Below are 16,546 nucleotides of genomic sequence, written 5' to 3'. Positions count from 1 at the left end.
CAGTGAGTGTGTGTATGTCAGTGAGTGTGTGTGTATGTCAGTGAGTGTGTGTATGTCAGTGAGTGTGTGTATGCCAGTGAGTGTGTGGTGAGATGCGATCAGGGTTTCCAGATGATGGGGGGGTGTAAGTGTGTGTCTGAGTGTTTACCCTGAGAGCTGAACAGGAACAGTGAACACTCAGATTATCTGAAGAAGCTGTGGGAGATTTATGTCCTGTCCTGTCCCTCGTCCTCCTCTCCTGTCTGTAGGCAGTTTAGCATTACCCTCCTTCTGCCTCGCATAACTGCTGCCTTTGTCTGGCACAGACCACAGACACACTTAATATCAAATCTGGTATTTTACACCTAACTCTCCAAATCATGTCTAACGAATGCACTTCTAGAAGTGTAACTCTGTTAATCCACCTCTCTCTCCTCTTCATTCTCTCTTTACCCCTGTCTCGCCTCACTCCTACTTTATCTCTCTCTGGTTTGGTGCGTAAGTCATTTTGTGAACTGGCCCTGAGTTGACTATACCACAGGCATCAAGATTGCCCTTAATATCAGCCAAACCAAACCATTCACTGTGTACTAAGGCATAGAGACAGCATGTATGGTAATGATGTAGGCCTATAATTATAGGCAATGCTGTTACTGCACTCAAACAATCAATCATACGCACAACAACAACAAAAACATCTTGTTCACAAAATCCTCTCCTAGCTGAATGTAGGATTAGCGTAGATGTTTGTGTGATGATAAGAGCCGTAGCACAGCAGGACCCTCCCTGTCCTTGATGCTCCAGCCTCCTAGACTGGAACCGGAGCTGGAAAAGTCTCACCTTCAGGGGAGAAACTTCACACCCTGTCTCCAGCCCAGCAGATGCCAGGGTCCAGGGCCCGGGGCCAAGAGGGAGGCTGGGAACCAACGGCTTCCATCGTCATTCCTGCCTGTTAAAGCTCCGGTGATGCACAGCTGTGGAAGGTGTACATCTGAAGGCCTTACTGCTGATGAGTTAGCTTACTGTGTGCGTGCGTGTGCGTGTGTGTGTGTGTGCCCCCCACTGTTCAATGTGTGTTATACATTATTGAATGAATTGTACGTCTGTATAAAAGCGGTAGTAATGACGCCACAACCTTTAATGATCATATGGACTGACTGACAATTGCTCTTACTCGTTTACCTCACTACATTCCCAAACAGCATGGTGTTAACTACCAGCACACATCTACTCATGTATTGACAAACACACATATTCACATACACACACACATCCTTCAACCCACAGGATAGTGAAAACGACCTGTTATGTCAAAACGGCACACACACACACACACACACACACACCCACAAACTCCTGTTCTATCATTACTGACCCCACTACACACACATATACAGTAAGGATCAACCCTTGAATCTTGAGCTCTGTCATTATTGAGAACTATGATATGACATCATTCAACGCTAACAAAAGGTATGAAAATGCCAGCTCACAATCCTCCCAGGGAGATGAAAAGGGCCCATGAGGGAGATGTAAAAATTACAGCCCTGCTTAAATAGGCCAAACAGTCAGCAACAGTGTTACAGTCCCACTGCGTCATGAGTCAGTAATGGGTCGGGTCAGCTGGCTGCTATGACCTCATGCTATGACCTCATGCTATGGTTGTTGTTAAATGGAAAGAAAGAGGAAGAGCTAGCTAATGTATCTCTTTACTAGTACAGCAACATCACACTCTGTCAACATCTCATTTACCCCCTTCTAGTACAGCAACATCACACACTCTCTCTTTACTAGTACAGCAACATCAGCCAACATCTCCTTTATCCACTCTCTTTACTAGTGCAACATCACACTCTGCCAACATCTCCATCTCTTTACTAGTACAGCAACATCACACTCTGCCAACATCTCCTTTACCCCCCCTCTCTCTCCACTCTCTCTCTTTACTAGTAAAGCAACATCACACTCTGCCAACATCTCCTTTACTAGTACAGCAACATCACACTCTGCCAACATCTCCTTTACCCCCACTCTCTCCACTCTCTCTTTACTAGTACAGCAACATCACACTCTGCCAACATCTCCTTGCCCTCTCTCTTTCTAGAACAGCAACATCACCATGTCTGCCAACAACTCCTTTGCCCCCCCTCTCCTCCACTCTCTCTTTACTAGTACAGCAACATCACACTCCACTCTCTTTACTAGTACAGCAACATCACACTCTCCACTCTACAGCAACATCACACTCTGCCAACATCTCCTTTGCCCCCTCTCTCTACTAGTACAGCAACATCACACTCTGCCAACATCCTCTGCCAACTCTCCTTTGCCCCCTCTCTCACACTCTTTACTAGTACAGCAACATCACACTCTGCCAACATCTCCTCTGCCCCCTCTCTCTCCACTCTCTCTCTTTACTAGTACAGCAACATCACACTCTGCCAACACTCTCTCTCTTTACTAGTACAGCAACATCACACTCTGCCCCCTCTCTCTCTCCACTCTCTCTCTTTACCCACCCTCTGCCAAATCATCTACACTCTCTCTTTACTAGTACAGCAACATCACACTCTGCCAACATCTCCTTTACCCCCCTCTCTCTCCACTCTCTCTCTTTACTAGTACAGCAACATCACACTGCCAAATCTCCTTTACCCCCTCTCTCTCACTCTCTCCTTTTGCCCCCCTTTCCACTCTCTCTCTTTACTAGTACAGCAACATCACACTCTGCCAACATCCTTTACCCCCCTCTCTCTCCACTCTCTCTCTTTACTAGTACAGCAACATCACACTCTGCCAACATCTCCTTTGCCCCCCCTCTCTCCACTCTCTCTTTACTAGTACAGCAACATCACACTCTGCCAACATCTCCTTGCCCCCCTCTCTCTCCACTCTCTCTCTTTACTAGTACAGCAACATCCTCTGCCCCATCTCCTTTACCTCTCCTCTCCACTCTCTCTTTACTAGTACAGCAACATCACACTCTGCCAACATCTCCTTACCCCCCCTCTCTCTCCACTCTCTCTCTTTACTAGTACAGCAACATCACACTCTGCCAACAACATCACACTGCCAACATCTCTCTTTACAGCAACATGCCAACATCTCCTTTACCCCCCTCTCTCCACTCTCTCTCTTTACTAGTACAGCAACATCAGCCAACAGCAACATACAGCAACATCCCTCTGCCAACATCTCCACTCTTTCTAGTCCACTCTCTGCCCCCCTCTTTACTAGTACAGCAACATCACACTCTGCCAACATCTCCTTTACTCCCCCTCTCTCTCCACTCTCTCTCTCTTTACTAGTACAGCAACATCACACTCTGCCAACATCTCTGCCAACATCTCCTTTACTGCCCCCTCTCTCTCTCCACTCTCTCTCTTTACTAGTACAGCAACATCACTGCCAACATCTCCTTTACTAGTACCCCCTCTCTCTCCACTCTCTCTCTTTACTAGTACAGAAACATCACACTCTGACATCTCCCTTACCCCCCTCTCTCTCACAAATTTCAAATCTACCCATGTCTGCCCAGTTGTTTCAATATATGAGGGCGAGGACCAAATCCCAATGTTAACATAAGATATAACTGATGTGGATTACAGTTATATATCTTATCAAATGAGATACCAGCACATATAGTAAATAGATCTGTCTCCCCCTTTCTGGTACAGCTACCACCATCTCTCTCTCTCTCCTCCAGCACATGCACTGTTGGGGCAAGTGACTCTGAACTTACAATTGCTCGCCGCAAGTCGTTATATATTTACTTTTTTCTTGTGCATTTTTTTAGTTTGCTATTTGCCTCATGACTCCTGCATACTTTGTTAACTACAAACTTTATTTACCCAACAGTGGGACAGACTGTTTGTTCCCACACTCGGGGACTCTGACTCTCTATTTGTTACACAGACTTTTGGTCTCCCATCCTATTCTAACCACTAGCGGGCTTTGTATTCATGTTACCTGATGAAACTGCTGTACAATATGATCTTGTTGCCATCTGATGCACATTCAGAAATCAGCACTGCAGAGCTCTCTCTCCCTGTCCTCTGCCGTGCCTTGATTGTATTACTGTTGAGGATATCTGGAAATGTGCATGTACACCCGGGCCCATCTACTGTTGCTAGCCCCAATTCTGACTTGTGCTCTGATATCTGCTTCACTGATTTCTGCTCTCGTAAAAGCCTGGGTTTTCTGCACATTAATACTAAAAGCTTATTACCTAAAATGGATCAATGGAAAGTGTGGGTTCACAGCTCCAATCCAGATGTGTTGGTCATTACTGAGACGTGGTTAAGGAAGAGTGTTTTGAATACTGATGTTAACCTTCCTGGTTATAACCTTTTTCGGCAAGACAGATCTTCCAAAGGCGGTGGAGTGTCAATCTTTACCAAGGATCACCTTCAGTGCTCAGTTGTCTCCACCAAGTCTGTCCCCAAACATTTTGATTTGCTGGTTTTAAGCATTAAACTTTCAAATAGCTCTTGTTGACTGTTGCTGGGTGTTATCATCCTCCATCAGTACTGGCCTGTACCCTACCTGCTCTAATCTCTCTCCTGGCTCCTTACACTAAGTCTGAATTTGTCCTGCTAGGTGACCTATACTGGGACATGCTTAAACCACCTGACCAAGTCCTAAAGCAATGGGACTCCCTAAATCTTTCCCAGATTATTACCAATCCCAAAAGGTATGACTCCGAACACCCAGAAAAGGCTACCCTCCTCTATGTTATCATCACAAATAATCCTGATAGGTACCAGTCTGGTGTTTTCTGTAATGACCTTAGTGATCACTGTTTTACAGCCTGTGTTCGTAATGGCTGCTCAGTGAAACGACCTGTCCTGATTTGTCATAGATGCTTGCTAAAAAACTTTATTGAGCAAGCCTTCCTTCATCACCTGTAAATTGGTATAACATCAGCTTGATCCCCTCTATTGAAGACGCTTGGATCTTCCTTTTTGATATTTTCAGTGGTATTGTTAACAAACATACCCCCAAAAAGAAAATAAGAATTAAAAACAGGTTCAGACCCTGGTTCGACCATGATCTTGCAGAGTTACTCCACCTGAAGGAATTGCAGTTGGCAGAAGGCTCGGCACACGCATACTCAGGTTAACTGGCTTTCAGGCAAATGAGAAATAAGTGCACTCAGGCTATCCGGAAGGCCAAAGTTAGTTACTTTAAGGAGCAGTTCTCTCTCTGTGCATCTAACCCAAAGAAGTTCTGGAAAATGGTTAAAGATCTGGAGAATAAACCCTCCTCGTCACAGCTGCCCATGTTCCTTAATGTTGATGATGTGGTTGTTACTGACAAGATGGCTGAACTCTGATAATCACCACTTCATTAAGTCAGGATTCCAATTTGACTCAGCCATGTCTCCTTGCCCGTCCAACATTTCCTCATCTCCCTCCCCTTCTAATGCGACTATCCCAGATGATCTCCCTCTTTTTCCCAAGCCCCGCTACAAAGTTTCTCCCTGCAGGCAGTCACTGAGTCCGAGGTGCTAAAGGAGCTCCTTAAACTTGTCCCACAAAAAACATCTGAGGGGTCTTTGGCCTGGTTTGCTAACTACCCCTCAAAAGTGCAGTGTATAAAGTCAGAAAATCTGCTGTCTCAGCCACTGCCTGTCACCAAGGGAGTACCCCAAGGCTCGATCCTAGGCCTCACACGCTTCTCAATTTACATCAACAACATACTTTAGCTCAGGCAGCAGATGATACAGTCTTATACTTATATTTTGTGTTAAATGCTAAGATTTGTGTGATGAATTGCTGTCTCTACCTTCTTGCCTACCTTCTTGCCCTTTGTGCTGTTGTCTGTGCCCAATAATGTTTGTACCATGGTTTGTGCTGCTACCATGTTGTTGTTGTTATGTTGTGTTGCTACCATGCTGTGTTGTCATGTGTTGCTGCCTTGCTATGTTGTTGTCTTAAGTCTCTCTTTGTGTAGTGTTGTGTTGTCTCTCTTGTTGTGATGTGTGTTTTGTCCTATATTTATATTGCATATATATATTTAATCCCAGGCCCCCGTTCCAGCAGGAGGCCTTTTGCCTTTTGGTAAGCCGTCATTGTAAATAACAATGTGTTCTTAACTAACTTGCCTAGTTAAATAAAGGATAAATAAATAAATAAATATATAGCTTAGTCACCTGTTCCACTCGGTGGGAAAACATTTTTTTGGGCATGTGTGAGTAAACATAGTCTGTACAAAATGGGAACGTTTAATTTAAACAAGAATCCTATATTTGATGACAAATTCCAACATCAGCGTAGTGAATGGCGTGTGTTCCCAACAGTGTTGGAAACGCTGCCTTGTTTGGATTTCAGCTCAAAATTCCTCTCTAGCTTCTCATCTTCCTCAAGTTTCCTCTGGGGTTGTGTGTGTTTGGTTTATCCCATGCAGCCAAGGCTGCTTCCCCACAGCTGTCTCCTTCTACGTCTCACTACCGACTCTCTACTCCAAGGACAGTTTAGAAAATGCTTTGTACGGCAAGCAGTTATGGTGATGACAAGAAAGAACATTACACGGGAAGCCTTAAATAGCACATCCAACACACAACAATTAAAGATGGATTCTCTTCTGAACATACAGTTAAGGAGTCACCTCTCTCTGGGAAAGACATCCAAAAACAACACTGCTGCTAATATAACCAGGCCTTTAGAGGAGGTGTCCCCACACACACACACACACACACACACACACACACACACACACACACACACACACACACACACACACACACTGCCCTGATGCCAAACAGGCCTCTCTCTCAGTATAAACCAGCGTGTTTGAGGAGCCGAAATGTACACTGAGAAATACCAGGCGCTCGGGGACCGTAGGACTCTCCCACCAAGAACACAGACAACTGCAGTCGCCCACGACCATGGGGGACCGCGCCCAGCCACCAGGAATGACTGTCCCAGTGAGCATGTGAAATGTTGGCACTACTACCGCATCACCAACTCGTTACCCTGAGAGTGAATGAGCAAAAGGCATTTTTAGAGATGAGGAAGGGGATCTCCTGCAAAGACCTGGCAACCCCATCAAAGCACCTGCCCAGGGGAAATGACTGTTAAAATGGGGAGCAACCATTAAAGACAGACTGGTGGGAAGTAAAGGAAGATAAAAACACAAACACACACCAACACCACACACACACACACACACAAACATGTATATAAGAACACACTCACAATAGAGACAATTAGCCATTGAAATGAGGGTCATGAGGAACAAAGGGTAGGAGAAATAATAGTTATCCTCTGGAAAACATAGAAAACACATACGTGTGTGCGTGAGTATGGCCCTTTGAGACAAGCTTGCTGTAGGGTAGTGAACAGTCCTATGATGATTATCTTGGAGACCCACATCCATCCACACATCCAGTACGTACATCACGTGTCCATAAAGCGATAAGGGGGGGGGGGGGTATCTCATTTGATAAGATTAGCAGGTTGATGTGCTTGACCAAGGAGTTAGAGCCATGACCCATGACCCTTCCTAAAACCTTGTTATGACAGATAATGAACCATGGCCATATTACTGAGGTTATCTCTGCGGCCAGGTTTTTACGGAGGGCTTCCAGGGAGGTAACCTGCAACTCAAATAAATACATCACATAAGATGTTCATTTATAGGTCATTGTTAAAATGTTCCAATTAAATAGCAAGGGATATGTAAGCTAGGAATGTTGGCCATTCTGTAAAATCTAGATGAATAGTTTTGACCGTTTGCTCCTGGGTGGGGAGGCAGCAGTTGATTACTGTTCCTGAAATTGTGAATCAAAGCATCCCTGCGGTACTTTACAGCAGTAAATCATCCTAGGTATCACATTACAGGGTAATTCCCAAAACCCCTGCAAGCTCCTGGGGTACAACTGCAGGGAACGGATGTGACACACACACACACACGGAGGTATCTTCATCCTTAAAATCCTCACACACACACACACACACACACACACACACACACACACACACACACACACACACACACACACACACACACACACACGCAGACCCCACTTGGCCTGTGTAAGCAAACCCTGCATGCATAAATCTATACAGCACCTACAAGGCCTGGGGGCGATATACACTGTCTGCTATGCCAAACCCAATGTTTACATACATGGCAGATCTCTCCACACCTGGAATTGATTGTCTCTATTGTAAAGGGGTCCTGTAGCATACAACTCAGTGGCCTTGTGGTTAGTGTCCGCCCTGAGATTGTGAGGCTGGCCGAGTAATACCCAAGAATGTAAAAATGGGACCCGATGCATCTCTGCTTGGCACTCAGCATTAAGGAGATAGACTAGCGCCCTGTTCAGGGGGTTTACTTGTACATCAAGCTGCCTCATGCTACAGATATATTCCTGATCCTATGAGCCATTCCGGCTGGTACAAGGCTACTTACAGTTGGATTGTCAGGAGTAGTTGCATTACAAGGCAGAGAGTAGATTACTTGTTATGGTGTATTAAAACTAGGGCCAGCCCAGGACTGAGAATATTGATTCAGGGGAAGTGTTCTTCATTTGACATGGAATCTTTGGTCCTCAACATTTCCCTGACAGCATTGTCTCATATAGTCCTGACCAGGATAAGAGCTGTTCACTTTCCACCACAAAACAGTCCCTGAGGGAGTCTGACTGTTATTGTGTGTCTGTCCTGGTGAGAGAGATGGATGAAGAGCAGGGGAACACTTCAAGAAAAGTTAGTTAATGAAAGCCTCAGTCAGAGGCTGTAGCTCAGCCTTCTAACCCCGTAGAGTTTACTCTGTTACACCATCCATTTCCCTGGAGAACACAAAACATACAAGTGAAGCAGTTGACAGAGTGTTGTGGTGGAAAATCAAATCAAATCAAATTGTATTGGTCACAAACACATGGTTAGCAGATGTTAATGTGAGTGTAGCGAAATGCTTGTGCTTCTAGTTCCGACCGTGCAGTAATATCTAACAAGTGATCTAACAATTTCACAACAACTTCCTTATACACACAAGTGTAAAGGAATTAATAAGAATATGTACATATAAATATATGGATGAGCAATGGCTGAATGACATAGGCAAGATGCAGTAGATGGTACAGTGTACAGTATATACATATGAGATGAGTAATGTAGGGTATGTAAACATGATATAAAACCCCTGACATTTCTCAGTGCACGTGAAACTAACACCAGTAGATGTTCTTATACATATATGTCAACATGTTGTCAACATATTCATTTATTACTGGGATGCCACTTGGTATAGTGTAGATTCCAATGGGGACACTGAAGACATTGAGCAACATCTTTCTGAATGATAAATACCACAGTGCCACCTAGTGTCAATAGACAGAAAACAGGACAGGACTCAAAAGACGTTATCTGCAGGATAAGTGACAAAACATCTGGGTGAACCATGTTCTATCCGGATCCCCAACACTGGAGTAAACAAGACCTTAGTCTTATATCAAAAATTCAGACAATTCCTGACTTGTAAACATCAAAATCACAATCCAAGACTGATTATACAAGCAACATTGACACAAATAAACTACATATAGGTCAAAGACAACACAAAACAAAACAAAATGATCTGAGACCTAGTCCTATTCCAGTCTCAGTCTATATTAGCCTCTCTCCTCTCCCCCTCTCTCCCTCTCCATGTCCCTCTCCATGTCCCTCTCCATGTCTCCCTTCTCCTGTTTCCTAGTGGTAAACAACACTACACTACATCCTTCATATTTCCCAAGAAGGTGTGGATAGGTGAAGATGTGGAGAGTGCGGTGACGGAAAACGCTGTGTAATGACATTGCTTACTACATTCCTGGCTCCTGTTGGCCTGGAGACTATTTATACAGCCGAGGAAGAGGCCCCTTATAGCCCACCAGCAGAGGAGAGAACCGTGTCAGAACCACAGCACCCAGGACTCTCATCATCTGTATTTGGACTGATCCAAATCCCTACAGCCAAGGGGTGCTGTATTTTCAAAAGGAGCAGAACGACTGCCCAGGCACAAACTCCCTGACCTGACAGCACCTCCACTAGCACTTGGTCACAAGGCTTATTGGTTACTCTATGGTTAAACACAGTGGAACTCTCCCAACCACGCAGCAGGTGTTCCAAGGAGGCCTTCTCGACACCCAACAGCTCTCAACTCCTAGCTCCTCCCGTTCCCCCAATCTCCCACAGCCAGCAACCCTATCTCTGTCCGAAGGCTGAGCGTCATCCCACTGACATCAGTCTATGTGAGTACGAGCGCGTTAGTGTTTCAGTTGGATCTTTTCCGCCATCCAAATCCTCTCAGAATAAAACTCCAAAGTCACCACATGTTTCTCTCCAAATGGGGAGTCTGTGTGTTTCAATTGACCGGCTTCCAGAGGGGGATCTTTTCAAAAGTCTCCACCCTGGGGATCCACTTCCCTTAGGGGGGGAGGACATTGGTGTCGGGACAAACCAGAGGATCAACTGTCTTGGAACTGTAGGACTAAATATAGTTTCTGTGACTGTACTTTCCAGTAACGGAAAGAAGGACGCCAGCGTTCTAATCTTTACCCACTGCATCACATGGGCAACACATACCATTGGAGATCTCAATTAAAGGATAAATAGATATACAGTAGCGTATACATATGTTTGATTTTGTATATATATATTTTTTTTTCACCCCTTTTTCTTCACGATTGGTAGTTACAATCTTGTCCTATGGCTGCATGGGAGAGGCGAAGGTCGAGAGCCGTGCTTCCTCCGAAACACAACCCAGCCAGGCCACACTGCGTCTTTGACACAGTGCTTGCTTAACCCAGAATCCAGCCGCACCAATGTGTCGGAGGAAACACTGTATACCTGGCGACCGTGTCAGCGTGCATGTGCCCGGCCCTCAATAGGAGTCGCTAGAGCGCGATGGGACAAGGACATCCTGGCCGGCCAAACCCTCCCCTAACCCGGACGACACTGGGACAATTGTGTGCCGCCTCATGGGTCTCCCGGTCATGGCTGGCTGTGACACAGCCTGAGATCTAACCAAGATCTGTAGTGACACAGATAGCACTGAGATGCAGTGTCTTAGACCGCTGCACCACTCAGGAGGCTACAGTAGCGTATAAATAAGCATGAGCGAATGTAAGTGTTGTTAAAGAACAAATTCAGCAGTCATATTTACCATAAGGATAATGCATGTATGAATAAACCACCTCTTTGCGCAACCACTGGTGTTAACTCTCTCATTCTAATATCACTCATCACTAATATGATCACAACCAAAGCAGTCTTCCACCAAGCACCAGTCTCCATACCTGACCAGTGGCTGAGGGTTTCCTGCCACCCTGCACTCCAGTCTGATGGGGTGTCCCTCTGCCACCTCCTGACTCTTCAGCTTCTGGGTGAAGTGTGGCAGCGACAGGTCTCCATCTACACACTGAGCTCCACTGTGCTGCTCCCCCATCAACTGGGCTCCACTGTGCTGCTGCTCTCCCATCAACTCATTCCCACTCATTAGACCAGAGACAACTGACACCCCGGTCACACTCAGTGGAGGGACAACCGTCACACCCGTTACGCCCACCATGCTTGCTGGCTGGGTACCCAGACCTGGCTGGCCCTGCTGCGCCGCCACCTGTTGGATGAAAGGCTGTGGAGGGACAGAGGCAAAGCCCCGGGGGGCAAGCCGGTGGCTCTTAGGGGACAGGTACCCGCTGTCGGGAGAGGAGGAGTCTTCCTCCCCCTGTTGCTCCAGCCGAGAGGAGCCTTTAAAGATGGAGGACAGCTCCTCGATGAAGGTGGCGGCACGGCTGCAGAACTCTGTGGCTGAGGCAGCCCGTTCATTCAGCTCCAAGCCCTCATGGACCAGCCGGGGCTTGTCCTGTTTATAGACTGGGGTGATGTCCTTGTGACAGACAAACTTCTCAGGCGAGGCCATGGCTTCGAAGGTGGCCTGTATGGGCCTGCTGAGGTGGACACTCTGGCTGGAGGTGACTTTGACTGAGTGGCTGTCGTCCATGGCTGAGACTTTTGTCTGATGGGGGAAGCAGGGGCTTTTGGTCAGGTATTCTGTGGTATTGAAGGGGGCAAGGGAGGGGTGGTAGTGGAGAGCCGGCTCCTGGGTTTTGGGAATTGGGGAGACAGGGTCCACCCAGTCTTCTGCGTCACTGAAGGCCTCCCAGGCCAGGTCCAGGCTGCGGTTGATCTCGTCTTGGCTGAGAAAGGCAGTAAGGTCTGGAAAGTCCCCGTCACCAGCGTCCAGCTCCGCCATAGAGTCCAGGTACAGATCCCCATCAGGCGAAGCCTCCGAGAACACGCCCCTGTCTCCTTCTAGAACCCCACGCCCATCCTTCATAAGCAGAGAGGGGGGGAGGGACTGGTTCCATCTCCCATCCTGCATCCTGTAACACACACACACAAACATGACATTCAGTTAACACTGTAGATACAGTAAGACACTAATGATAAGCAATACACACAACCACAGTACATAGTCATCTGAATAAAATAAACCCACACTCCCTCACAAACCAACAGTTGCTCAGTTGTGATGACTCAGGCTAGAATTCTTTCGGCACAGCTGGTGGGTATTTACAAAGGGCTTTCCGGAGGTCAAAGTGGACTTGACTGGAATTTGTCACCATCCCTCCCTCTATTCTCACCCTAACTGTATATTTCCCTGACTCTCCTCTCACTTCCTTATTCTTTTCCATCTATGTCTCTCTGCAACAATTCACTGCAAGCATAGAGTTACGAAAGTTAACATATACAGTACCAGTCCAAAGTTTGGACACACCTACTCATTCAAGGGTTTCCTTTATTTTGACTATTTTCTACATTGTAAAATAATAGTGAAGACATCAAAACTATGAAATAACACATATGGAATCATGTAGTAACCACAAAAGTGTTAAATATGGTTCATACTTTAGATTCTTCAAAGTAGCCACCCTTTGCCTTCATGGCAGCTTCGCATTGTCTCAACCAGCTTCATGAGGAATGTTTTTCCAACAGTCTTGAAGGAGTTCCTTCACTCTGCGGTTCAACTCATCCCAAACCATCTCAATTGGGTTGAGGTTGGGTGATTGTGGAGGCCAGGTCATCTGATGCAGCACTCCATCACTCTCCTTCTTGGTCAAATAGCCCTTACACAGCCTGGAGGTGTGTTGGGTCATTGTCTTGTTGAAAAACAAATGATAGTCCCACCAAGGGCAAACCAGATGGGATGGCGTATCGCTGCAGAATACTGTGGTAGCCATGCTGGTTAAGTGTGCCTTGAATTCCAAATAAATCACAGACAGTGTCAACAGCAAAGCACCCCCACACCATCACACCTCCTCCTCCATGCTTCATGGTGGGCACCACACATGCGGAGATCATCCGTTCACCTACTCTGCGTCTCACAAAGACATGGCAGTTGGAACCAAATCTGAAATTTGGACTCATCAGACCAAAGGACAGATTTCCACTGGTCTAATATCCATTGCTCGTGTTTCTTGGCCCAAAAAAAGTATCTTCCTCTTATTGGTGTCCTTTAATAGTGGTTTCTTTGCAGCAATTCGACCATGAAGGCCTGATTCACACAGTCTCCTCTGAACAGTTGCTGTTGAGATGTGTCTGTTACTTGAACTCAGTGAAGCATATATTTGGGCTGCAATTTCTGAGGCTGGTAACTCTCTAACTTATCCTCTGCAGCAGAGTTAACTCTGGGTCTTCCTTTCCTGTGGCGGTCCTCATGAGAGCCAGTTTCATCATAGCTCTTGATGGTTTTTGCCACTGCACTTGAAGAAACTTTCAAAGTTCTTGATATTTTCCTGATTCACTGACCTTCATGTCTTTAAAGTAATGATGGACTGTCATTTCTCTTTGCTTATTTGAGCTGTTATTTCCATAATATGAACTTGGTCTTTTACCAAATAGGGCTATCTTCTGTATACCACCCCTACCTTGTCACAACACAACTGATTGGCTCAAACACATTTAGAAGGAAAGAAATTCCACAAATGAACTTTTAACAAGTCACACATGTTAATTGAAATGCATTCTAGGTGACTACCTCATAGCTGATTGAGAGAATATCAAGAGTGTGCAAAGCTGTCATCAAGGCAAAGGGTGGCTACTTTGAAGAATCTCAAATATAAAATATAATATATATGTATGTCATGTCAAAGTTATGATGTCTTCACTATTATTCTACAATGTAGAAAATAGTAATAATATATCCCATTTAGCAGACGCTTTTGTCCAAAGCGACTTACAAGTCGGCTGGGGCCACTACTTTTTTACATATGGGTGGTCCCAGCGGGAATCGAACCCACGACGCTTGGCGTTGCAAGCGCCATGCTCTACCGACTGAGCCACACAGGACCCTAAAAAATAAAGAAAAACCCTTCAATGAGTAGGTGTGTCCAAACTTTTGACAGGTACTGTATATCCATTGATACTTGAAGAATATAACTTATAAATGCCTAATGAGCTTAGTTGAACTGTCACACTACATAAGAACCCAAAATATAAGCTTGTTTTTATCCAATGTGTGTAAACATTGTAAATAAAAACAAACACTGTATAGCCTCATAACATGGTTAAAACAATAATGTTGATATCATGGATGGTCAGTCCTTGCATCCATAGCTCTGTCTATTAATCTGAGAGTGGTTACATTTCTACAGGCCTCCATGAAAACAAAATCACAAACAACAGAGTAGGGCTGGCTGATAAGTCTTTAGTTTTGGGGTTATGCTCAGGCAAAACAATTTGGATAATCTAAGTGCTATTCTTGAAGATCAAAGGGTATAACATTTATTGGAATGACTGGAATTCTGATAGACTTTGATTTTTAATGTAAATATTGAATTTAATCTTCTTATTATATGTAGTAGAAAGTGATGGGTTAGAAGAAGCCTACATAACCAACCCATAAAGTAAAATGCAACATACATATATGGCCAGATACGTAAACTTTAACATTGATTTATCTTGCAAAAGATTTTGTTCAATTGGTAACATACATTTTTGTCTTCTTCTAATGCCGCTTAGGGGGAAAGTAATCTAAAAGTAACTGAATGTAATCAGATTACGTTACTGAGTTTGGGTAATCCAAGAGTTATGTTACTGATTACAATTTTGGACAGGTATCTAGTAACTGTAATGGATTACATTTAGAAAGTAACCTACCTAACCCTGGCAGTGATCAATATCTCAAGCAAGTTTCTGTGTGTTATGTACAGTAGGCTACATCTACATGTGAGCTCCATGGCTATATTGTAGATGATGGTACCTAACAGACTTTTATGCAATAGGCTCGTCTGTATAAAACTGAGTGTGTTTGTGTGTCAGTGTGGTATATACAAGTGTGACATTCTGCCTGCCATGGCGTCCAGGAGAACAGCTGTTGTTGTTTTTATTCCACTTGGGCTAAGTTACACAGCAGCAGTACAATTCCATCCTAAAAAAACAACCCCTTTAAACACACACACTACAGTATAGCACATACAGGAGCTCACACAGGACACACAGATACATACACACATATGTATTCACAGTCAGGCACACAAGGGACACTATTCTCTTCAGAGCCTGTTATTTTCCATGTGGAAAATAAGTAATCTATACAACATTGATAGATTATGAATGGGGAATATGTTTTTAATATTTTAAACTGATTGACAAAAAGTCAATGGCCACTGCCAGTGGTCATTGTACATGTTGTCAATGACAGATTAGAACAGAGTACATAAATTAGGCTATCACTGTTCAATAACTACTTACTTATTATTGACTTTGTAATGTACTTTGATGTAATGGTAATATTGAGTGAAAATAACCACATTTTCCTTGCAGTTCTGACACTAACTGATTCTCAAACGCAAAGTGAATATCCCCGCATACACTAACAGTAAATACATATCTATAGTTTTCTCTAAGCGTCTTTCTGATCACAACCCACTGGGCACATACTGGTTAAATCAATGATGTTTCCATGTCATGTGAAATGACCTTTAACCAATGTGGAATAGACGTTGAATTGACGTCTGTGACCAGTGGGAAGTTTGAAGGATCTTGTGGTTGCTGATTAAATGCAGGAAACAACATCTGCAGGGTATTCTACTAATATTGTCAACAATAAATGGTCAATAACAGCCTTACCTTCAAGTTTTTGTCCAAAGGTATGGTACCAGTCTAGCGTTTCCAGATTCCTCTTAAGATGATCTGTGTGTAAGAAAGTCAGAAGCGTCTCCTTCCAGCAGAGTAGCTTTTTCGGTCGTGCAGGGACTGGGAGCACTGTGAACGGGTCTAGGGCCACTTGAGCGGTGCCTCCAGAGTAGCCTGCTGTGTCCCATCTGTCCCAGCGTTTGACCACTCACTGTGTCAGGTTATATTTGGCATTGGGCTCAGGTTTCACAGCCAGAAAGCTGCTGAGAGAGAGGAGAGAGAGAGAGAATAAGAAAGAGCGAAAGGGGGGGATATATGAGAAAACCGCAGGGGAGTGATACTTTCCACTGAGTACAATATATACAGTAATTTACACACAGAACGAAATGCTCACACATACACACTCTCTAACACATAGAACTGGGAGTCTTTTCACCTCAATA

The 16,546-nt window shown here is 44.7% G+C and overlaps 1 protein-coding gene across 6 annotated transcripts in view; it reads right to left on the bottom strand.

Moving 5' to 3' along the window:
- Window positions 1–16,269, bottom strand: part of LOC135556325 (palladin-like) — a 121,272-nt gene extending 105,003 nt beyond the window's left edge. For 3 of the 6 annotated variants that reach the window (XM_064989431.1, XM_064989432.1, XM_064989436.1), the window contains exons 1-2: window positions 16,098–16,268; window positions 11,264–12,349 (exon numbers count right to left, since the gene is read on the bottom strand). In XM_064989431.1, the coding sequence (XP_064845503.1) occupies window positions 11,264–12,348 (1,085 nt within the window). In that variant the 5' untranslated portion in view covers window position 12,349; window positions 16,098–16,268. Of the gene's footprint in view, window positions 1–11,263; window positions 12,350–16,097 lie in introns of all 6 variants that reach the window. The other 3 variants (XM_064989434.1, XM_064989435.1, XM_064989433.1) reach the window with 2 other exon arrangements.
- Window positions 16,270–16,546: the final 277 nt, after the last annotated feature.

Source organism: Oncorhynchus masou, chromosome 15 (assembly GCF_036934945.1).
Source record: "Oncorhynchus masou masou isolate Uvic2021 chromosome 15, UVic_Omas_1.1, whole genome shotgun sequence".
NCBI lineage: Eukaryota > Metazoa > Chordata > Actinopteri > Salmoniformes > Salmonidae > Oncorhynchus > Oncorhynchus masou.
This window is presented reverse-complemented; position numbering and strand designations above follow the sequence as displayed.